The sequence below is a fragment of the Vanessa cardui genome, chromosome 19 (assembly GCF_905220365.1).
Source record: "Vanessa cardui chromosome 19, ilVanCard2.1, whole genome shotgun sequence".
Lineage (NCBI taxonomy): Eukaryota > Metazoa > Arthropoda > Insecta > Lepidoptera > Nymphalidae > Vanessa > Vanessa cardui.
Window position 1 is genome coordinate 3,026,801 of NC_061141.1, and position 26,237 is coordinate 3,053,037.

Genomic DNA, 26,237 nt, shown 5'->3' on the forward strand with positions numbered 1-26,237 from the left:
CTAAGGCCTTTTAAAGAAACTCTTTGTAAGTTTTGACACTTATTTAACCACGCTGCTCCAACGCATGCTGAGAGATAAATTTGTGCCAGATTTTTTATTCGATTTGTCATTAATCACTACTGTTAACCCTTTGGTATAATAAATTTCAACTATTAATAATAGACACTTGTTAAAGTGCTGTATATACTGCTATATTTTAGTTAAACTTGCAATTCTTATTTTAAAATGTAGGTTACTAAATATGTACTAAATGTTTTATTATTATTTTATAGGATTTATATGAAGATGTCGACTACGGTGTGCTCTCTCCCCAAACCAAGATAAAAGTGAAAGTCAATCCATCAGGTATTAAAACACGATTAATTTTAAATGTTTAATTCAGTAAATGGACCAATTGTTTCAATGTTTAAAGCCCAATAACAAATTATTTAAGAAAATATATGTATGCTTCTAATATTGTTAAGTAAATTTAAAGGATTGCATTTTATTTTAATTTAAATAATCAATAACAGTAATTGCATTCTTCTAATGTCTTTGAACCTAAGTACCGTATATGGAACAGTACCTTTGAAATTGAATTAGTTTCTTTCTGAAAACTTTATAACTATTCCTTATGTTAAAACTATATTATGTGATTACTCTTATTTTGCTTTGTTAACTTCGTGTTTATATTTGGAATATTAAGTATAAAAGCAGCCGTTAAAGTGTGACGTCACTCCGCAGGCGTGGTGATCCTCCGCGCGGACGCGCAACCCGCCTTCGCGTACAACGCCATCCCCACGCGGACGCCCTACAACGACGTGTTCCGACTCGCGCGCAAGTAGCGTCCTCTAGTACGATACATACTACAAGTACAACGTAAACGTCGCCACACTCAATCCCATTGATGTCATATACAACTAGATCGTTTAAGAGTAATCAATATATCTTGACAATAGGCTATTTGACAATGCGAAAAATAAATTGTGAATTATTGTAATCACTGTATATTATGAGTTTAAAAATGGTTATTTACTAACGAAACTTGAAAATAATACTTAATTTATTCAAAAATCAATAAATAAAAATTCATTTTTGACCCCTTTGCAGAGCCATATTGTCCAAGTAGCGTTTTCGCGCGTTATTTAAATATGGAATTTTTAATATGATATTTTTTGGCAAATATGTACTAGAAATAAAAAAATCAACTTTTGCTGGGTTCCTTAACTTCTACTAAATAATATAAAATGGATTTTAAAAACCAGTCAAATAGCCTATTTTTAGCCTCAAGCGGGCTACGACCGATTGTGACTATGTAATTATCTAGTAGCGCCATCTAGCGAACGAACGAATATGCAATGTAATTGTGAAAATAATGTTTTGACTGTCATTGTTGGTATGCTTTAAAGTTATTTTAATATTCAATTAAAGTAATTTAAAACGTTTTCAGTAGTTGCAGAGGATATTAAATAATTATTATTTAATCTATGAAATCTTATTTATTAACAAGATTCAGTGTAACGTAGTTTGTGAGTATAAATTATTTTGATATAATACATCCGACAACGCCATCTAGTAGAGACTTAGAAAAAGATAACGTAAGCATAATATAGATGTCGCTACTTGTCCTTATCGTTATGGAAAAGCCAGTCAAGTAACAAATTAAATAACAATATTACATCTTAACTAAATTAGTTATATTTTAAATGCGAATATGAGTTTATTTGTTACACCTTTCGTCTGAACTACTCAACCGATCATGAAATTATACGTATTAGTATCAGGAGTAGGTACATCTTCGTTAAAAACGTAGATGAAGCCGAGGGCTGAATCTTGGAACTTAATTATTTAAAGTCTTCACGAAAGAGTATCCGTTTATTCTTTCCAAAATACAAGAATATATGACGTTCTTCTCTCTCTCAATATTTAATAAGCAACACTCCTTGTATTTTATCAATATTTTTTTTCGATGTCTTTCCAAATATAAATTAACCAACAATATATATTTTTTAAGAATAGTTTTAGGGTAACTTCTTGATAACATAAAATCGAGTTTTTATGACATCGATGTTCCGATGAAATTATTAGTAGCATTAACTTCAATGTATATTTATAATACTTGAAAGGGATGGACCGAATAATCGTTTTTTACGATTCAAAACCTTGAATGAATGAATGAATAAAGTGGATTTTTGTTTTTGTTTTGCCAAATATTTACGTCAATTAAAAAATTTGCTCCAGATTAGTGTGCTACACATTTTTTTTGTATTATTTTATTTCTGATAGACATAAATATTGAATATAATAATTAGTCTATTGATTAAAAAAATCGATATTCGGCCCATCACTAAAATACCCATGTATGTGTTCGATCTCAGTTCACTGTCTGAATATTTCTAAATAGAAAAACTTATATTGAGATTTAATTAATGTTCGAATGTATTGTGGATCGTAAAAGTTACCAGTGTTTGTCCATTCGAGAAGAATATTTTAAAAAGTAAACAAAAATATGACGTCACAAATTTAATGATAACAAATTATATTGAACATTGAATAGTATCACTTTTGATTACATTTTTCATGACTTTAAACGAATCGGATAATAGTTTTCTAACACTTGCCTTAGCTAACATTTTTTTATTTATATTTCTCTAGTGTGATCGGTGGATAGTTATATGATAATTGATTTTGCCATTATGATTTACCTAGGATAAGGATGTACATTTTATTTGTCTCTAAATATAAGATTTTAGTAAATAAAATAATTTTATAAATACTTGGGTCATTATTTATTTCCTGTAACGCTCATTTTCATATAGCACCTACCTACCTTTTATAAAGTACCCACTAGCGACCCGCCCCGCTTAGGTATAATACTAATACAAAAATACTACAGAATTTGTTTATTTACGACATCACATTAAAAACTTTTAAAATTATCAGTGTTTCTTTAATATATTGTCCATGTATTATTTATGACCGCGCTAAGCAATTTTGGTTTAAACTATGTAATGATAGTGATGTAATTGTTATATAAAGTTAAAGGATAATCATAGTGACAAGCACGGTTAGAAAAATTGTATTCGATAGCTCGATTATTGAGAAATTATTTTACTTATTTATTTTAGTTTGCTATGTGAATATTAAGAGAATTGTAATCATAATTGTCAAGCGTACGTCATATTGTGCGTAACCAAAAAACAGATAAAATATATTATGCAAATGACGCTGACGGTTACAGAAACCCTGGCCGCAGAATATCCAGACATAAGAACGGATGGCTTGGGAATATAACATATCTTTTAAGAGCTGTGGTCCGGCGACTCGTACAGAGCTGTCAAATTTCGAAAGGAAAAACGATTCAAAATTCAAATAAAGAAGACTCATTATGTCACAATCGTTTATAAATATAATCCAAATTTCAAGCTGGCAGCACAGTGGAGGTCAACTGGGGTTTAAATAATTAACATTATACAATTTCGTAAACATATATAATTAATAATTTGTGACATTTAAATATTTATACAATAATCAAATAATTTGTAAAATCTCTGCGACATAAAAACAGAATTAACAATAGCATAGTAACTTATGATTAATATTTAATTATGTATATTTTTATAAATAAAATCGGAATGTATTGAGTTATCTCGTCCAGTGTATCTGAAACCTGATGAAGTGGTCGCAATACCTTCCTCTTCTATAATGTTAACGCTTCTGAAACAAAAAATTACCACTGAATAATGCTTAAATGTTATTCTATATTATTGAGTCGAGATGGCCCAGTGGTTAGAACGCGTGCATCTTAACCGATGATTGCGGGTTCAAACCCAGGCAGGCACCGCTGATTCATGTGCTTAATTTATCTTTATAATCCATCTCGTGCTCAGCGGTGAAGGAAAACATCGTGAGGAAACCTGCATGTGACAAATTTCATAGAAATTCTGCCACATGTGTATTCCACCAACCTGCATTGGAACAGCGTGGTGGAATATGTTCCAAACTTTTTCCTCAAACGGAGAGGAGGCCTTTAGTCCAGCAGTGGGAATTTACAGGCTGTTGTTTTTGTTGTTGTTGCTATTTTATAAAATTGCCTCAATTACATATTGCTAACCTATTGTAAAATCAATTTAACATTCTGTCAAATTAAATTAATATTTTTGCTTTCAGTCATTAGAAAGTAAAATGGATCGTCGTTAGAGATAATTCCAAAAATTTGTAAGTAATTAAGATTTTATCTATCATTATAAATAAATATAAATATTGGACAACATCACATACATTACTCTGATCCCACTACAAGCAGTTTGTTTTATGGAAAATTAGAAGTAACGATGGTACCACTAACACCCAGACCCACAGAAGACTAATGAACTTTTTCTACATCCACTCGGCCGGGAATCGAACCCGTTGGAACGGCGTACCCATGAAAACCGATGTACATACCACTCGACCACGGTCGTCGTCATTTCGAAACGTACACTTTATTTCTGAATTTCTTTTTGTGTACAAAAATAAAAGTTTATGTTTAAAAGCTTTCCTATATTTTCCTATATCTCCAATAAGGCTCCGATCTTAGAAGTGAGTTGTTATGATCATTGTGCTCTTATTTACACTGGCTCACTTACTCTTCAAACCGGAACACATCAATACAAATACTTTTAATGACTGCTGTTTGGCAGTTCAATATAATTATGCGTACTTAGTACCTACCCCGACGGGTACAATATTATCAAGTTAACACATAAAACTACAAATAAATTTAAATGAAATACCTTTTAAAGCGTATGCTATCTATAGCTTCATCGCTTTTCAATCTTGAGTTTATTTTAATTCTCTCATTCTCTATAAAACTAAATATATCCGGAGTTATTAAATTGATACTAGTTGTAGACTCAACTCGATCATTTACAGATGTTTTATTTCTTTCTTCTAAAGATAATTTTATCGGTCTAGGATTGCCAGTATCATTTATAAATCGAATGATTCTATTCGATAGATATTGGCTTCCAAATCGTTCAAACATAGAATGAAAATTATCTTTTTTAAATATTTTTTTAAGCTTGCAACACCTTGTGAGACATTTCATGTATTCTCTTACACCTTTGATCAGGATGCTTTTAATTTCCAAACGTGTATTATTTCCTGTTAATTTCTTTGTATTATTTCTATTTGAGTTATTTGTATGGTGATTCAAACGTGTTTTATTGATGTGTTTGTCAAAATTATTCCTGATGTTTATATAATTGATATGAGATTTGAATGTATAATTATTAGTTTTGGTTATATTTGTATTATTTGCGTACTTTTGCGGTTTTCTCGTTGGCTTTGTATTCTGACCGCGTCGATGGTTGCGGTAATTGTTTAAAGGCGCTCTAAATATTTTCCGTCTATTAACAGAGTTCTTGCTACGTCGTTCTATTCGATGTATCGTTTTATCTGTTTCAATAACTGATGCGGTATTTGATTCCGACACATCAGTCTCAGCTGGCTTACATTTTATTATAGTTATTGTAGATATCAAAATAAGTATCTGAAAAAGAATATATAACAAAATAAGTTATGTTATTATTATTATTAATATCTGTTCATCTTGCCAGTTCTTCTCAGACTTGAGATGTTTCTTTTAGAACAAGAGATGTAAAGATGTGACAGATGACATATCTATTCAATACGAATAGATATGTCATCTGTCACATAAGTGATTTTGAATTGAATATGTGAACAGTCGAGGTTACAAATAAATTTAATTTATTGGAGGACAAAAAGACATTATTAAAAAATTCGAAATTTAAAATTTGGATTTAATTTCGTTGATAAAAATTAACTAATTTCGTTCACATACGTTATTAATCCTAATAAACTAACTTTTTTGACTTCAAATTGCATAAAAGGTTACCAAGTATGGTACCTAAGGTATTACTGTTTCAAGAGACAAACATATTTAACTTAGTATATAAATAGTCCATATGTGACCCAAAGCGAGTTGTCTGTCTCATGTTAAAGAATATGGTTTTGTAGCTCATTGAACTAAGCTCTTTGTCAATCTACATATTTACCACTCTGCAGTTTAGTTAATTAATACACAAATATAATTAAATGTGAGCAATTTTAAGAGGCGTATGATTGTTTTGTTAAGACACTATCAAAAGAGATTATACTAGACAGCTTTTAAAACTAGAATAATGTAAGTAATTATACTGACATTATCCTGACGATAAGTTCATACATAAATTAAAGATATATATTTTTTTAATGTTATTAGTTGGCGGACGAGCATATGGGTCACCTGGTGGTAAGTGGTCACCACCGCCCATAATCAATGCCGCTGTAAGAAATATTAACTATTCCTTACATTCTCAATGTGCCACCACCCTTGGGAACTAAGATGTTATGTCCCATGCGCCTGTAGTTACACTGGCTCACTCACACTTCAAACCGGAACACAACAATACCAAGTACTTTTGCTTGGCGGTATAATATCTGATGAGTGGGTGGTGCCTACCCAGACGGGCTTGTACAAAGCCCTACTACTTTATAATATAATTTCTCCATCGCACGTGACATTGGAGAAATAATCTGCGCCTTCTTGGCACAAATAAAAGCCATGTATAAAAATATATATATAATATGATTAACATAATTAAAAAAGATGCATAACTGTCTTTCTGTCTCATTACTTTTCTGCCTCTCTATCTTGCAAGAGCAATGCAACGTAATTATTAAAATATTCCATTATTTTTTAATAAAAATCACAAAATACTTACCCACGCTAATTTCATAGTTATAGTAAAATATTTAGTTACGAAACAAGCTAACACAAGCACACAACTCGACGTAAGACATAATATTGTAAATTAAACTTAGATACACATTATGATTGATACATATTCCATATCTGCTTCTAATAATGAGCCATTATTTACAATCATTAATTTATTCGTGGAATCATATTGTCTGTTTGATGAGTTGTACGAAAATGTCGTTATAAAGATTTGACATCATTAACAACTCGACCCGACTTCACACGAAACCATTAATATGGATCGTGAAACGTTTATAACAACAACAACAGCCTGTAAATTCCCACTGCTGGGCTAAAGGCCTCCTCTCCCTTTGAGGAGAAGGTTTGGAACATATTCTACCACGCTGTTCCAATACGGGTTGGTGGAATACACATGTGGCAGAATTTCTATGAAATTTGTCACTTGCAGGTCTCCTCGCGATGTTTTCTTCCACCGCTGAGCACGAGATGAATTATAAAGACAAATTAAGCACATGAGTCAGCGGTGCTTGCCTGGGTTTGAATCCGCAATCATCGGTTAAGATGCACGCGTTCTAACCATTGGGCCTGTCACTCAACGTTTATAAACAAACATACAAAGATATGTCGTGATATTTGAGACTTCTTTGACGAGCACGTCGTCAAAGTTTCATCAAAATCTGATAAATAAGATTTTAAATGAACATGGTTATTTTGATCATCACAGTTATTAAAAACTGAATGTTTACTTTGTTCGTTATTTAAATACATACAATACATCGTAATTATATAAAAAACACAGTAAATATCCCATTTTTAATAACCTATAATCTGATGAATAGTTTAAGAAAGCATAAATGATTATAGCATTAAGTTATTTAAATGTAATACGAATTCAAATTTTAATTTTATATATTACATTTATTTTTGATACACATTAATTGTTTATTAATAGTCTGAAATAAATGCTTATTATTATTATTATTTACTTATTAAACGAAAACAAGAAGTGTTTTGATACATCCGGTAGGAACTAATTTGCTTATTGTATATACATATAATGTAATGAATATAATAGTAAATATAACAATAGAAAATAATTAAATGACCATGATAACATTCTTATTAAAAAATCACGTGAAAGAGATAGACAGAAAGAGGAAGAGAGACGAGACGATTTCTGTCAGTTCAACCTAGTGAAAAAGAATTTCAGTCCCAATATCTATTTTTTAATTAATATTATATATTAATAACTGTAATATTAGATTTTATATTAACATGGTTATTTTTATTATTAAAGCAAACTTTCAACAAAACAAAAACAAGACATTCGTAGACAATGTCGAAATATCGAGCAACACAGAACAAAAATAAAAAACATGCTAAATATCCCGAAATTAATAACTTTAATAATACTGTAATATTATTTTGTTAAAGACTTCGTTGCTTTATAGGCTAACTTGTCAAGGACAGTCAACACTGTGGATTTAGTGCCTAGGAATCTGAGATAATACGGTTCTTCAACCCCCAGGAGTATTAAAAAAGATAGTGACTAAACTAATTAGGCTACAGACCATATGTTCAGCTTACAAGCTCGGACAAATCAGTAGGAAATAAGTCCAGGGTTTGGGCAGCGATAGTAGGCATTATACTACGTAAATTGTTGGTATTGTGCTGAAGCATTCGCTCGGGATAGATTTATCGCTACTTGGACGTGAGGGAAATGAGTATCTTGTCCACTATTATGTGTATGTGCATCTATAATCCTTTGAAAATGCCCAAATATTTCATACATTCTGAATAAACTACCGACCAGTCCCAGCTTCACACGGGTACAAAAATATGTATATTTACGACATCACAATAAAAACTTCTAAAATTTGTGTTTCTTTAATATATTGTCCATGTATTATACAAATACCTTCCTCTCGAAACTCTCTATAAAAAAACCGCATCAAAATCGTTGCGTAATTTAAAAATTTAACATGACGGCTGCTGCGGCATAATGTTTTTATTTTTTTCCATTCCTGCTGTGCTGGGTGTTTAAGGACGCGTATGAAAACAATCGTAATACCGGTATGGGGCTCATTAGACCCCGTAACGTTTAAGAAATAAAAACTCGATGTGATACTGTTCTAACGTAATCGAATTTTATTTCACCAGTGCGATACATGGTCGAAGGAGAGAGGAGAGGAGTATACACCATAGCATTCTGTTTTCAATGGGCATCATACTAAGAATATCACTTTCCTGCAATTTGACATCTACATGACAGAAATCTATGTTTTTCTATACGAGGCTAATTAGACCTCGCTCCGCATTGAAAGTAATAAGGAGACATAGGAACAGATTTCTGCAACCGACTTTTTATACTATGTAATGATAATGATGATGAACGTACAACACGAAAAATGAATTACTGTGAACTAGAATTGATAATTATTTATGGTTATTAATAATTTAAACGAAATTGTTTGTTTTGTATACCGTCTTTAAATACTGTTTTCAACCAGATTTTTGAGTTAAGATCCGTGTGCTGAGTCGAGATATCCCAGTGGTTAGAACGCGTGCATCTTAACCGATGATTGCGGGTTCAAACCCAGGCAAGCACCGCTGATTCATGTGCTTAATTTGTCTTTATAATTCATCTCGTGCTCAGCGGTGAAAAAATATATTTTTAATCTTTATAATATACCTAATATGTAGTATGTTAGTATTGTTAAAATGAGCGAATAATATAACTAGCAACTGCTAGTTTATAGTCTATAGACATTGGGACTATACTTCATTATCTTCTAAATAAAATTTATGGTATATCTTGTAAAATAAAATTACGTATATAGTAAAAAATAATATTTATTTAATAATTAAATATGATAATAGGTATCACGATATATAAATGTGATATTAAAAAATGCGGAAACATTAAAAAACTACCATAATTTATTAAATCAATTTCTTATAGTATATACAGTTTACTATCAAACTCAAACAAGACGCTGCTAGTTATAGTAATTATTAAATGTGAGTCAAAGTTCACACTGACACGTCCGGTCTGATAGCGCTTTGCATCGAGGACATTCACCTCCAGTAAAGATCATGAACCAAAATACATTATTTAAAAAAAAGAACATTTAATAATTAAAAAGGAGGCGTTTTTATAAAGTACCGGAAAAAGTAGCACTGACTATACATAATATATATATCAGAGGGCAAAAGTCAAATAAACAACAGACATCGAACTGACGCGATATAATAGGACAATTGAATGATCTATATAGTTTTAAAAGACAAAAGTGCTTTTTTTTTCAGAGGCACCTGATTGTAAGTGGTCACCCATAGACAATGACGCTGTAAGAAATATTAACTATTCCTTACATTGTCAATGCGCCACCAACATTGGGAACTAAGATGCTATGTCCCTTGTGCCTGTAGTTATTAGCTCACTCACCCTTCAAACCGGAACACAACAATACTGCGTACTGTTGTTTAGCGGTAGAATATCTGATGAGTGGGTGGCCTACCCAGGCGGGCTTGTACAGAGCCCTACCACCAAGAAAAGTGTTTGGATCTTTGAAAGTAGAATTAAAAGGATATAAGTAGTTAAGTGGAGTAGTGCTCAACTATTTGAACAAGAACTGATAGTGGTGTCATTATGTGACCTATTAACGAATTTGATGCAATAATTAAATCTAAAGTTTGTACATCTGTATAATATCCTCGATTATAATTGGCTACAAATACGTATCGTAGTTTCACCCAATTTCAATTAGCATCGCGAACAGAAAATTTCAACTCAAAACACTCACAACTTCAAAATCTGGTAGGTGTTGAATTGTATTCCTAAAATCAGGTACCGTACAACAGAAGGCATACCCTTCACTGCTGCTATCCGGATGCCATGATAACCAGCGAAAATTATTCTTCCTGCAGATATCATTACAAAAGAACAACTCACGAGCTTCATTCGCATTATAATATGGATTATTAATGCCGATAAACGCGATTCCTTGCTTCGTAACGCGCTCGTAAACAACCTTATAATAATACATTGGCACTGGTATTACAGGATTATTATTAACATCAGTGTGTAAATATAGATCGACTCTCTGATTCCTGTGATCGAGGAGCTGTGTCACACCAAATGTACCCGTGTATACTATCGTATCGTAACCTGCGACGTGTATGTGATTCCTCAGATCAACTTCCAGTGTATTCCAATTACCGCCATTGAAGCCCGTCCATTGAGGAGCGCAATTCACGTAGTGGAATGTGGCTCGCTCACCAAACGCAAAGACGAAATCGGTTTTAGCGGCCAAATGACCTCTCGATAAATGCTGCTGTTCATTAAAGTAATTATCGACCAGGTTACCGACCAATTGAGCGACAGCTCGCCTTTGTCCCTTTGGAGAGAAAATGGAATTGACCGGTGCGGATCCAAAGTGACCATCGTCTATGAAGAACGGACGATCTACCTTAGTTTGGTACAAGGCGTTGTATGGTTTCTGAGTATACTTTGAGTATATCGCGTTTAGGTTGCCATGATTGAAGCAAGACTCGAATACGGGATAGAATTGATTCTGTATCCTGTAGCCGACTTCTATTATTTGATTACCTTCGAAGCAAGTTCGGTTAGTTCGTTGACTCGTGTAATTAGGGGGGTACGGACATTTAAATAAAGAAAACCTTGCGGGAGCTGATAACCAGTCGTCGTTTCTAAAATTGTCGCCTCCTCCACACATGATGGACGCAACTGCATTAGCTTGTATAGCACTTGGATGAATAATCGTTCCAGCACCTTCGCAGCTGAGGATCATACTGTCTCCGTAATCCAGTTCCACGTTGCCATTGCCATCGTCAGGTTCCAGCAACATACCATTTCTTAAGATTACTGGAAGCGGTTCTCCGAAATGAAATCGAGTATTAAGTATGCACTTTTGATTTTGTTGTATGTTAAATATACACAATATCAACCAATATATGATTTCAAACATGCTGTTGTAAATAGTTTTTTTTTTTCTATTGATTTTTAATTGTAACTGATAATTTTTAGGCGTGTCATCGAAACGTGTAAATATTTTTGCGTCATTTTGACAGTTCTTTCTGTCAAACCACAGACTTAACGGTCTATTTTGGAAATTTATCACAGCGTTTTGGTGTATGAATAACGCCGATATTTTAGCAGATTTCAACATGAAAGAGGTTATTAATTCAGCGGTTTTTATTTAGATTTGACGAAAGTTAAATTGATTTTAATAATTATTTTTATAAACGTCAATTTAAAGTTTTTATTGGATTAATATACTAAGTGGAGATGGCCTAGTTGTTAGAACGTGTGCATCTTAACCGATGATTACGGGTTCAAACCCAGGCAAGCACTGGTGAATATACATGTGTTTAGTTTGTGTTTATAATTCATCTCGTGCTCGGCGGTGAATGAAAACATCGTGAGGAACCCAAGCATGTGTGTAATTTCACAGAAATTCTGACACGTGTATTCCATCAACCCGCATTGGAACATCGTGGTTTAATATGTTCCAAGCCTTCTCCTCAAGGGGAGAGTAGGCCTTAGCCCAGCAGTGGGAAATTTACAGGCTGTTGATGTTGATGATGTTGATGAGTTAAGTTTGTAGCGGTCGTAATCGTAAAACGTAAAAATGTATAAATGTAGCCTTCATGCCTATAATCATAATTCAATTAGCTGTCGGTACCGAATAATAGTCAATGCTAATAAAATATAATTATGGTATAAAGTTATACTGAATTCATACAGGCAGTGCGGGTAATTTCTTAATATTATAAGTAATTATATCATTATATTACACAGTTATATTCTTCATATTTTAATTTTATCACGTCGTAATAAAATAACACGTACAAACGTAAGTTAATTTACTATAAACGTGTTATTCAGTAACTTTTCTACAAGAAATTACAAAGATATCGACATATTTTAACTTTATAGTCTAATGAAAATTGAATTAAGAGATTGACTCAAACTATTGTTTTAAAATAAAATAGGATTTTTTATAGGTATCGTAGCATTTGTCAAATCATCATCACTATACATACATAGTACATTGTACAAAACAAAGTCGCTTTCTCTGTCCCTATATCCCTATGTATAGAGTGATTTAGGGGGAGGTTTTTGTATATAGTACATGGACAGTGTAGTGAGACACTGATAATTGTAGAAGATTCTAATATGATGTTGTAAATAAACAAAGTCTGTAGTATATTAAGCATTATATGGCCTATTTCGTTCGATTTTCAGATATTCTACAGCCAAACGGCAGTACTGACTATTGTTGTGTTCCGGTTTAAAGGGTCAGTGAGCCAGTGTAACTAGAAGCACAAGGGATATAACATCTTAATTCCCAATGTTGATAGCTATTTGCGATGTAAGGAATTGTTAATATTTCCTTCAACGCCATTACCTATGGGCGGTGGTGACCACTTACTATCAAACCCATATGCTGTTCCACCAACAAATTTCATAGTAAATCTGAAATTATCAGAATAATTCACAGAAATAATTTAATCCCCAGTCAACTTAACAACTGCAATGTTCATTCTCTTGGCAGGAAAACGACTCGACACGGGGTCTGAACCCAGAATTCTACGTTCTAGCCTACGTTCTAGTTTAGCCAGTATACCAATGACCACTTATATTCGTACATAAAATATTAGTGACTAGTTGTGGTCTGTTTTGCTTTCTTTTTACGGGATAGTCGTCAAGTATTAAGCATAAAAAAGAAGTCACACAGATACACAACCTTTTTTGTTTCAATCTTGCCTGAAAGAGTAACAGCGTTACTTTGTCATCAATAATATTAGTATAGAAACGTATTAAAGTATTATTCAATAATAATTGTAAACGTAAGTATGAATACATTAATAAAAATGTAAACAAATATCTCACGTTAATCGTAGAGCTTCATAGTATATACTAAACGCTTATACACACAGAAATGAAAGGGTCTCAGTGTTTCATTTTATTTCCTTATATCATTTAATTGAGCTGTCATTCGTTTCATGTCTCATAGTCATAATACATACTCATAAGTATGTCAGTTGTCGTGTCGGACGGACGTGGATTTTTTCAAGGAAATCATGAAATGACATTCCAATAAATTAAGTGATAATACCATGAAAAATATTCGTTGTAATGTGATATTAAAACACCATTAAAATGTTGCGAATGGTAAGTGTTGTTATATTAAAAAATATATATTTCATTTCATTATTTCATGTACCCGGTTATTATAACCTCTTTGTAGAATTAAATTTAAATTTATTTTTATTTGTAATTAACTAATATTGTTCTGAAATTAGTTAACGTTTATTTAATTCATTTATTAACCATTAATTAATAATTTAACAATATTTATTCATTTAAGTATATCTTAATAATTAATTAATGGGATGATTATTTGGAATGTTGTTGAATTATACGTTTTTGGATGATTGAGTTAAGAATTTCTTAGTCATTCCATTTAAACTAATTACGGCACTTATTCTGTGTCCCAATTTAGATCTAAAAATAGTTACGTATAAGCATGTTTACGATTATTTTTTGTCAAACATGATTCGAACAAATTCGTGTAACGATTTGTTATCGTTCTAATATCCAACAATATTCGTTTATTTGTAATAACGTTATAATGACGATATATTTATAACTATGTAGTGTTTGCGTTTTAGGGAGTTGTTTTTCGTATGTTATATATATATGTATGATCGACAGCACACCTTGGGATTGAAACGATCGCCTCCTGGCTATTTCATCTCTTATTAAATTGTTTATATAATATATGAGTAAACAAGAAAAAAAAACCCGCTGAGTTTCTTTCGCCGGTTCTTCTCAGGTCAGGGTATTTTCTTTTCCGAACCGGTGGTAGTGTTTCAATTGACCATCAATAAGAAAGTGTAATGCTTTTATATTGAATAAAGTTATTTGAGTTTGAGTTTGAGTTAGGAATAAATGTAGCCTGTATCTGTTTTTGTAATTCAAGTTTCATTCACACGAAATTTTATCAAATTAGTTGCATTGATTTGGTAGTGAACGAGCAATAGACAGGCAGAGTTGCTTTCAAATCTATAATATTAGCATAGAAGTATAGATTAAATATCTAAATATCTACTAAATGATATTTTAAAATGTCTGACGTCCAAGCAAGACAACTTTAACTAACTAGGTAATATGACGAAATTTAGCGCAGGCATTTCTCATAGAATGTAGATTAACGTTAGGATTTTTTTTTAATTTGTATGGAATTCCGAATGATGTTTAAAATTAATTCGATAATTAGGCATATAATGAGTTAAGCAGAGTTGTTACAATTTTTTTATTATTTATAAATCACCAAGAATTTTAATATTAAAATGAAATTAATATGTAAATTTGTACAATGGCTGTTTCTCAATGACAGCTGTTTAAGTGTTTTTGTTTGTTTTTTTTTAATATAATTTCATCACCCAGGAGATGAAATTGGGGATGAAAGTTTGTACAAAAGTACGCCATTTTACAATGTTTGAATAATGTATCGTTGTTTAAACTTTTGTTTATAAGTAAACAACTAACACGACATTGTTATTGAATGTTCCGTGGAATAGGTATATTTGTTTCATAAAACAAAAACAGTCACGATCAAAAACATACTATGCTCTTAAATGATGTCACAGACAGTAAAATCCAGTATAGTTATTTAAATTGTTTTTTTTGTAATAGAATATATGAGGAGGAAATTTTTGAAGTCACATTGTGTTTTTTGTTTGAGGCTATAGGTTAGTGTCAATGACACACTGTTATGTCTGTAGTTAGTGAGTATGTTGCATACGCTTAAATTTATTTTAAGGCTCTCAAATTATCGAAAAGAAAACTCAGTATGAAACGTTAACAAAATAACAATCAATTCGAATGCAAATTTCCGATAGTATTTAGCAATTGACAGTTAATTACTTTAAATAAATTCAAAATGATCTTTACATAGTATAAAACAAAATTGCTTTCTCTGTCCCTATATCCCTATGTATGCTTAAATCTTTATAACTACGTTTTTTTAAATAGATAGAGTATTTCGAGACGAAGATTTTTGTATATAATACATGGACAATAAAGTAAAGAAATACTGATAATTTTAGAGGTTTGTAAGGTGATGTCGTAAATAACAAATTCTGTAGAATATTTAGTATCAGTATTGCACCAGTGCGAAGCCGGGGTCGGTCGCTAGTATTATATAAATACGAATGTGTTTATCGCGAAACTTCGCGTTTAATCAAAATATTTTTTAGGTATTTCAAATCCTATGACATATTACGTTTTGATTTCATTTCATTGTGAACTGCAAGTCATTCATCTAAACAAAATGATAAAACTTCTTTTAAACTTTTGACGACCTCCATGGTTGAGTGGTGTGTACACCGGTTTTCATGGATACGCCACTCCGAGGTCCCGGGTTCGATTCCCGGCCGAGTCAGTGTAGAAAAAGTTGATTACTTTTCTAGGTTGTCTCAGGTTTGGTTGTATGTGGTACCGTCTTTACTTCTGATTTTCCATAGCACAAGTGCTTTAGCTACTTACATGTGGATCAGAATAACGAGTGTGATGCTGTCCAATATTTATATTTATTATATATATTTTTTAAATTATACTTTTGATATCAAACAGTAGATATAGTTTAGTTAGTATTGGTGTTTGTCGAAAGCAATTTACTTTAATTTTGATTGCGTTTTCCATTTTTTCTTAAACATTCATAAAGTCTGTCTCTAACCGGACTGTAAACTTTTTAGAAATAAATTCTTTATAAATTCATAAAAAATTAGTAAAACGACTACAAGAATCCTCTTTCATTTTCTACACATCGACGGCTGGATCTCTTCAATATGAGGCCATAATCGATTTTTTACGTGCAGCTATCGTCCCATAATCACGGGGGGAAAAAAATCGAATAAGATTCGATTTAATCTTAGTATTCGTTTTTATTATTTTTATGTTCCATACTCCCCATCTACCTTTTGTTTTATAATCTGAGATATTGGTATAATATAATAATTTTTATATTGTATATCATTATTTAGTATAAAACAAACTTGCTTTCTTTGTCCCTATGGGATATAGGATAGCTTTCTCTGTCCCTATAACCCTATGTATGCTTAAATCTTTAAAACTACGCAACGGATTTTGATGCGGTTTTTTAATAGATAGAGTGATTCGAGAGGAAGGTTTTTGAATATAATACATGGACAATATAGTAAAGAAACACTGATAATTATAGAAGTTTCCGTTTGGGTGTCATATCATTGCAACCGTGCGAACTCGAGGGTCGCTAGTGTACTATTTGAAATTTTAATTTTGATACAACAATTGTTTGCTAATTTAAAATATGAGTTCAGTCGGTTAAAGATATTTACCATCTCAGCTCCTAAATCGAGTTACAAAATTTCAACCTACATTTAAACAAACATTTTTTTTTAAATTTTTATGGTATAGGTTGGCAGACGAGCATATGGGCTACCTGATGGTAAGTGGTCACCATCACCCATAGACAATGAAGCTGTAAGAAATATTATCAATTTCTTACATCGTCAATATGCCACCAACCTTCGAAACTAAGATGTTATGTCCCTTGTGCCTGTAGTTACAGTGGCTCACTCACTCTTCAAACCGGAACACAACAATATTGAGTTCTGTTATTTGGCGGTAGAATAACTGATGAGGGGGTGGTACCCCTACCCAGACGGGCTTACCTACACAAAGCCCTACCATCATACTTACATTGATAATTAAATAAGATCATGTAAAAACACATTGATATATTATTTAGTAGGTTTAAGATAGCACGGTATCTATCGGTAGACTACGTAGCTATGTTTTTTTTAAAAAATATATTTTGTCAAAACTAGTCTAAACAGTAAGAGCCGTAATGGCCCAGTGGTTAGAACACATGCATCGTAAACCATGATTGCGGGTTCAAACCGAACAAGCACTGAATATTCATGTGCTTAATTTGTGTTTATAATTCATATTGTGAATCGGCGGTGAATAAAACATCGTGAGTAAACCTGCATGTGTCTAATTTCATTGAAATTCTGCCACATGTATATTCCACCAAATCGCATTGGAACAGCGAATATGTTCCAAACCTTCTCAAGGGGATATCGGGCCTTGTAGTCTTAACACAGTTAAAAATAAAACTGATAAATAAACACCTCATTTCACAGTTACTATCAATTTGTGAATTTTGTATGTTCCTTAAGCTAATAAATATTGTTTGTTTCAGATAACTTGGATTATATTTGCCGTATTACTATCCGACATCGTAATTTCATCCATCTTACCAACGATACCAGACAACATGGCGTCCGATGAGAGGACAAATATGACAGATGATTACAAGAAATATAGCTATATCATAACGACATATTTATAGTGAATACTTTCCTATATATTATTAAAAATATATTTATAGCCTTTTGTACAAAATGTATATAATATAAAATATTAGGTTTAAGTTAATAGATATATGACTGTTATTAATTCGTAATAAATATAAATACTTTTTTACTTGAAACAGTGTTTTGTTAACCTTACATTTTAATTATAGTTTATAAATATACTCAACATGTACAGTCAGCTTCAAAAATATGTAATTTTTCATTTATTGTTATGTAAACAAATGTGCTGTGATCGTTGTTAGTGTAGTTGTCTGTACTTAAGTATTATCTAACAAAAATTAAAATAAAAAATAATAACATATAAGTAACATCGATCGTAAGCGAAGTTCTATTTTAAAAATATATAAGAGGTGTCACCCACGGATTCGCTCGCTTTTTAAGCGTTGGTCAGCTCCTATATATAGTAGCTTAAGTCCTCCCTAGAAGTTCCAGTTTCATTCATACCAAACTTCATCAAAATCGATACAGTAAAACCGTAAAAGAGTAAAAAAACAGTCCGACAGTGAATTTCTTATTTATAATATTAGTACAGATGAATCCACACGTATCAAATAACGTTCAAAAACATATTTGCGATCGACAGATTAAATATAAAAGTTTTTATGATGACATAGTATGTTCTAGAAAATTGTATATTTTTGGATAAGTGTAATCGCACGAATAATATGTACCCTACTTACTTTAAACTAAGCAGACGGGTTGATAAGAGGTCATAGAGTTAGTAGTTTTGTGGGCACATACGGTTCTGCGATAAAATCCCAGAAAGCAATTATGTATCCGTTGCTAAATAAAAAAAAAATGTTAATTAGTTAATTATTTATTGTTTATAGGTAATAGTTTTTACGTATATTGGGAATGAAACGATCGCCTCCTAGCTATTTCATTTTGAATACAATAAATAATAAAAATGACAAATAAAATAAAAAAAGACCTGCTTAGTTTCTTTCGCCGTTTATTCTCAGGTCAGGATATTACCTTTCCGAACCGGTGGTAGTGTTTATTGTGACAATCAATTAAGTGTAATTTTTAGTATATCCGGTGAGGCATATGACTCCACTCCACCTGATGGTAAGTGGAAATGGAGTCCAAACGCGAAGAAGACTAGTACGCAGAGCAAGAATGAGCTGCACTAGTCACCCTCGCCATGCCGGCCCGCAAGATGCCTCTTCACTCCTCGTTTGAAGGCACCCAGGTTACAAGAGGAGGGGAACACGTGTGCTGGTAAAGAGTTCCATATAATGCTTAATAGGCTATTTGACTGGTTTTTAAAATCCATTTTATATTATTTAGTAGAGGTTAAGGAACCCAGTAAAAGTTGTTTTTTTTATTTCTAGTACAAATTTGCCGAAAAATATCATATTAAAAATTCCATAACTAAATAACGCGCGAAAACGCAACTTGGACAATATGGCGCTGCAATGGGGTCGGTAACGTCTCTTTGCTGTATTTTAATCTGTGGTACATATAGTAGAAAAACAAGGTTTACGAGGAAGTGACTTCATCATAAGCCCGGCCAATCAGGAGCGTTTTGTGTCACGTGACAAACGTTTGAAAAAATGCATTTTTATTTATTGATTTTTGAATAAATTAAGTATTGTTTTCAAGTTTCGTTAGTAAACAACCATTTTTAAACTCATAATATACAATGATTACAATAATTCACAGTTTATTTTTCGCATTGTCAAATAGCCTATTATATGGTATTATATTATATGGTAATGCTTCTATTATGATATTTTTATAATAAGATACAGAGAAATATAATCGATTTACTATTTACAAATTTTAAATAGTTTATTCGGACTAAATCAATAAATAAATCGTACTTATTATTCATTAAAAGAGTAGCTTCTTTTTAGAAAGAAACCCACTGGAGTTAGGCTCTCTCACTAATTACTGTAAATAACAGTATTGTAAATCTGTTTATATGAAAAGAACAACTATGTGAGTTTCTTGCCAGTTCTACTCACTGGAGGTTGCTTTCCGAAACGGTGGTAGCTTTTAAATATAGACAAATCAAAAACGCTTCATTGTGAAGTTGACTTAAATAAAATGTATTTGTTTTGATTTGAATAAAGGAATTTGAGTTTGAGGATACAACCACAACAACAACAGCCTGTAAGTTCCCACTGCTGGGCTAAAGGCCTCCTCTCCCTTTGAGGAGAAGGTTTTTGGAACATATTCTACCACGCTGTTCCATTGCGGGTTGGAGGAATACACATGTGGCAGAATTTCTATGAAATTTGTCACATGCAGGTTTACTCATGATGTTTTCCTTCACCGCTGAGCACGAGATGAATTATAAAGACAAATTAAGCACATGCATCAGCGGTGCTTTCCTGGCTTTGAACCCGCAATCATCGGTTAAGATGCACGCGTTCTAACAACTGGGCCATCTCGACTCTCCTTGAGGATACACACAAAATATATTGTGTTAAAGTATATGTACATCTAAGGCTGACTGTACATAATTAAACATGGCAGAGCAATATTACGACTTTCACGTAATATAATGGAAGCTGCGTAATTTTATTTTTTGTCGTCGTTAAAATAAAATTTCTTAGTATAATATTATTTCTTTAATATAAAACACGGGTAATCTTGTTTATATATTCTTTATCAACTGTGTTTCTAAGAATTAATTCATATTATTGTTTTTATTTAACTTCTGTTTATAATTTTACGCATGGCGGAATTGGAAAATTTCGTGAGAAATCCTGCACATGTCGAATTATATTTAAACATCATTTAAATGCAATTTAAAATTGTATGTTGTTGTTATTTTAAAATATATGAAGAATTTTCTCGAATAGTATATATTATGTTAATAATATAAATGCTAAATAAACTATGTATGTTGCTGTTTTACAGATAATCTATACAGTACAGTAACAGCCTGTAAATTTCCCACTGCTGGGCTAAAGCCTCCTCTCCCTTTGCGGAGAAGGTGTGAATATATTCCACCACGCTGCTCCAATGCGGGTTGGTGGATATACATGTGACAGAATTCCGTTGAAATTAGTCACATGCAGGTTTCCTCACGATGTTTTTCTTCAGTACCGAGCACAAGGTGAATTATTAACACAAATTAAGCACATGAAAATTCAGTGGTGCTTGCCTGTTTTCGAACCCGCAATCATCGGTTAAGATGCACAAGTTGCAACCACTGGGCCAACCCCGCTCTTTACAACCGAATTTGAATTGAACCTAGTTTAAACCTCAAGGAAGAAAACAGGGTATTATTTACCTTAACTTCCTCTTAAAGGGCGGGCGTAAACTAATTACATTCATAAAAGGAATATATAAGATAAAACTGTTCAATATATAAGAACAAACTGTTCATATAACAAAATATATACCTTATGTATTAATATATGTATATGACAAAAAATAATGAAATGTATGTAAACAGAAATGATTAAAAAACCATTATAGTTCACCATTCGCAATCTAGTTCAAAAATTATGAAATAATGACGCTTAGTATTAGACTCATTCTCAGTTGAATGAATGAATGGCAACACTTAATAGCTAAATTATAATTATACAGAACTAGCTATTCCTCCTTACTTCGTTCTAGTACGTAGAACTTTGATATCGTAATACTTGTAATCATTGGTTAGGAGGCGCCATTAATGTTTCTAAGTAACATTTCTGGCAATTTATAAAAAAACCCTAATGAGTTATAAAGTTATTTAATACGGGTTATTTACCATGTTTTTTATTTTTAGTTGGTGGAGCTCGATATTTCGATATTATCTACGAATGTCTTGTTCACGAGATTATTAAAGACGTATTAAATAACTTTAGGAGTGGCGTAGCTATCTTAGAGCAGGTGGTAGTAAGTATTAGTAGTAGTGGTAGTGTACTGCAGTACACTAGGGCCCCGGAGTTCAGGGGGCCCTCTAAACTATACCTTAAGCTTCTGAAGCTGGAAAAACACAACCTTGCCCACAAGATTATTTGGTATCTATAATTTTAAAGGGTAATTATTCGTAAAAGAGGGATGGGAAAAAGGGGGCGAGGGTCCGATTTTTTTTCTATGCACCGGGGCCCTTCCTAACCTAGCTACGCCACTGAGGTTTAGTGATAAAAATAACCATGTTAATTTAAAATCTTAATGAGGTATTCATCTAAATCTATTTAGTGAATCGCTTGGTGAAGTAATGAAAAGCGTATGAAAATAATTGTGACGGAAAATAGTTTTGGAGTTCAAACAGACAGACAGCGGCTAATTATTTTATAACGTGTAGTGATTATCGGAATTCCCTAACGATCACTAATTATACAACTGTATAAAAAGAATTGCTTATTGTGTTTTTTATTTAATACGTCACAGACGAAAAAACAAATGCAATCTATTCAAACGGCTTCAAGAGTGACGATAAAAAATGTCCTTCCTGACGGTGAGTGTTGATTTTTATTTAAACATTCTAAAAGTTAAATATATCATGCTTTTTGTCTAAATATATCTGTCGACTGTGCTTTCGCTTTCTATTTTAGGGTCAAAGGTCATATATGTTCTTCCTTAAAGTTCATGCTTGTTTCGTCAAATTCGATTCAGTGATTTGGCCGTGAAAGCGCTACAGACAGACATACGTTGACTAACATGCTCTTTGTCTAAATATATCTGTCGCCTGTGCTTTCGCTTTCTATTTTAGGGTCAAAGGTCACATATGTTCTTCCTTAAAGTTCATGCTTGTTTCATCAAATTTGATTCAGTGATTTGGCCGTGAAAGCGCTATATACAGACATGCGTCCACATTTATAATATTAGTATAGTTTAGGTTAGTATTACAGTCTAACACTGAACCTATTCATTAAACTTTTTTGTGTTCCTTTGAATAGTCATGTGTAGTTAATAGACATTTCCATTGTTTCGAAATGTTATGCTTTTTTTTTCTTAAAGAACTGACAAGCACTCAAGTCATATAGGTAGTCATATATAGTTTCATAAAACAATGATCAAAGCTATAACAATATTAGACTCTAAAACAGGAATAATAATAGCCCAAAGGTACTCAAAACGAGCTTTGTATTAATAATTTATTTAATAATTTTCTAATATCTATTTAAATCATTTGTTAATACAAGACTTGACGTAGTTTTAATGCCTTATTAAATAAAGCTACTAAAGCTATAGCTGTCTATATGTCAGAATTTGAATTCGCAGAGAAGTATTTAATAAATATTATTGTTACATGATGCTGCGCTTCGCTGGTTAACCCATTTTTAATCCAGACAATTGATCTGAAAAGTGACTTGCTATCAATGATGTTTTAGTAAACAGATATGTCATTAACTCGCAAAAAGTGAAAACTAGAAAACGTCCTAATTGGGACGTTTGCCTTTAGTCGTTTTCATCATAATTATGCCAGTAATACGTTATAATACATCATAATTATGTAGTATTATACGTTTTGCGTAATTAAAATATCTAGTTATCCCTTTTACTTATTGTTTCTATCAAGCTATCCTTTTTACTTTTAACGAAATGTAAAAATAAACTAAAATAAACGGTCCCCGGCGCGGCACACTTTTTTCTGTTGTTTAGTATGGGTATAACATATCTGTTTATTAGAATATCATTGCTTGCTATAATAACTCCTATTTTCTACTACTTATATTATTTTGTAATTAATTTATTACAGATTCTCATTCTACTATCTATCGGAGTCAACCTTGGTAATGCTTTAAGCACCGGCAATACAAATTTGAATCCAAACACCGGATATATAAAAGATAATCAAAATTCACACTTAGCTGTAACGCAAGAAAAACGCAATACTAGTGATGAAATGACTAAGCAACATAATTTACTCGATACTTTAATGAACACGGTTGCTCATTTGATGGAAATAATAACGTACAGGATGTCAAAACAAAGTTGGAATGTACTGTCAACGATTTTTTCGTTAATAGTATCGGTAGTCTTTGGACCCTATATTAGTATACTTTGGCCAATTTTCACAAATGTAGTTGTTGTGTTTCTAAAGTAAGTATAACATTTCTATACATTTTTTATATTATATAGACCAATGATATTCTAATAAACGGATATGTTATACCCGTACTAAATAACAGAAAAAAGTGTGCCGCGCCGGGGACCGTTTATTTTAGTTTATTTTTACATTTCGTTAAAAGTAAGAAGGATAGCTTGATAAAAACAATAAGTAAAAGGGATAACTAGATGTTTTAATTACGCAAAACGTATTACTTCGTAATTATGATGTATTATAACGTATTACTACGTAAAACAACTGAAGTCAAACGTCCCAATTAGGACGTTTTCTAGTCTTCACTTTTTGCGCGTTAATAACATATCTGTTTTCTACAACATCATTGATATAGACGATCGAATCATTGCTGCTGATCGTATTTTGTTTTAGAGAGTCTTAGGATGACTATAGCTACTCAATTTAATATTAATGGTTTGAATATAATTGATTGTATGACTTTTTTGGCATTTCCATTAAGTGTTGAAGCTAGAGCATTGTATAAGTTAGCTAACAAGTATTTTAGGTTAAGAAAATAAATATGTAACGTTAAATAACAGAGCGACATAGTCGAACATGGTGACAAAGGTCTTTAAATAAAGAAAAATAAAAATTAGTAGAGTTCGCAAAGCCATTAGTCAATGAGAGTGAAATAACAGTAAATTGGATCAGGAGAACATTAGCAAATTGTTGATTGTTGTTGTTTATAAAAATACAAAGCAAAGTACCTATGAGTAAAGTCATAATACACAAAGCCCTTTCTTAAGTATATATAATTATAACACTTATTGCGTAGAATGAGGTTAAGTAAACAAAGTAACATATAGAACGAAATATTTACATACAATAAATGGCACAATACTGCATGCGTTTTATCAATGTATTGCTTTTAATTACTTTATCATATGTGACTCAATCATTACGTTTACTTTATATGATTAATAATTATATTGTCTCAGAAAAGTCTATCCATAGACACGTGAATCTTAACCCATGATTACCGATTTCAAACCAAACATACACTGAATTTTTATGGGAGTAATTTGAGTTTATAATTCATCTCCATCAGGGCTATTCTGTAACAATTTAATCGAAGTGAATCGTTTTGTTGAAAATGATATTATTTTATCATATAGTTGGGTGGACGAGTAAATGGTCCACCTAATGGTAAGTGTTCACAATCTCTCATAAACAAGGACGTTGTAAGAAATATTAATCATTCCTTACAAAGCCAAAGCGCCACCAACTTTGGGAACTAAGAAGTTATGTCCTTATGCCTGTAGTTACTCTAGACTCTTCAAAACGGAACTGTAGTAACACTGTCTCATTTGCCCCTCAAACCGGAACACAATAATACTCATTACTACTGTTTAGCGGTAGAATGTCTAATGAGTGGGTGGTACCTTCCCGACGGACTTACAAAAGCTCTATCACCTTATAAGTGACATTTGAAAGGCGATCCCTCATAATGAGAAATATTTGCCCAGCTGTGGGACACTTTCTGAATTCTATGGGACTTTATAGTGACGTAGCATTTGGACATATATAAGAAACGCGTGCATATATATAATCTAAAAAAAAAACCAACATCAGGTCGACCAATCGAGCCCGGCTATAACTTTTGATTTCTAAGAAAAATAAAGAAATAGATACTAGGTATATTATGCAAAAAAAAAGTTAATCATTTCCATATTTGTGGTATATAGGTTTCAATATATATTCAAATTTAATGAGTACTATTATTTTAATTACAGATTACTGACGTCGTGACATCTCATAAAGGTTATTTCCATAAGCGAAGATACTTCAGTTGAAGCTTACCAACACAATTTATAATATATTTTACAAAAATAAATTAATCTATAATATAAATATTAAAAAAATAATTATAATAAAATTGGAGTGCCTGTTTGTAATATTACAATAACCGTATTTCACTCAATGCACGGTACATGTATCAAAATATCATTTCCTTTTAATGTTGTGTCTGTTTGTTCCATCTCTGGAACTGAGCCGATTTTGGAGAGACTTTCACTGGCAGAT

The 26,237-nt window shown here is 32.1% G+C and overlaps 2 protein-coding genes and 1 long non-coding RNA gene across 3 annotated transcripts in view; 2 read left to right on the forward strand and 1 right to left on the reverse strand.

Annotated features, from left to right (window-relative positions):
• Nucleotides 1–1,026, forward strand: part of LOC124537942 (alpha-N-acetylgalactosaminidase) — a 76,589-nt gene extending 75,563 nt beyond the window's left edge. The window contains exons 9-10 of the mRNA XM_047114916.1: nucleotides 273–345; nucleotides 724–1,026. Of these exons, the coding sequence (XP_046970872.1) occupies nucleotides 273–345; nucleotides 724–824 (174 nt within the window). The 3' untranslated portion in view covers nucleotides 825–1,026. The remainder of the gene's footprint in view (nucleotides 1–272; nucleotides 346–723) is intronic.
• A 9,173-nt stretch (nucleotides 1,027–10,199) lies between these two features.
• LOC124537962 lies at nucleotides 10,200–11,768 on the reverse strand. Its single transcript, XM_047114956.1, has one exon. It carries the CDS (start codon nucleotides 11,734–11,736, stop codon nucleotides 10,534–10,536), a length of 1,203 nt encoding a protein of 400 aa, XP_046970912.1. The 5' UTR covers nucleotides 11,737–11,768; the 3' UTR covers nucleotides 10,200–10,533.
• A 10,600-nt stretch (nucleotides 11,769–22,368) lies between these two features.
• Nucleotides 22,369–26,002, forward strand: LOC124538060. The gene is made up of 3 exons (XR_006966959.1): nucleotides 22,369–22,604; nucleotides 23,850–24,193; nucleotides 25,949–26,002. It is a non-coding gene; the product is annotated as an uncharacterized LOC124538060 (long non-coding RNA).
• The last annotated feature ends 235 nt before the right edge of the window (nucleotides 26,003–26,237 follow it).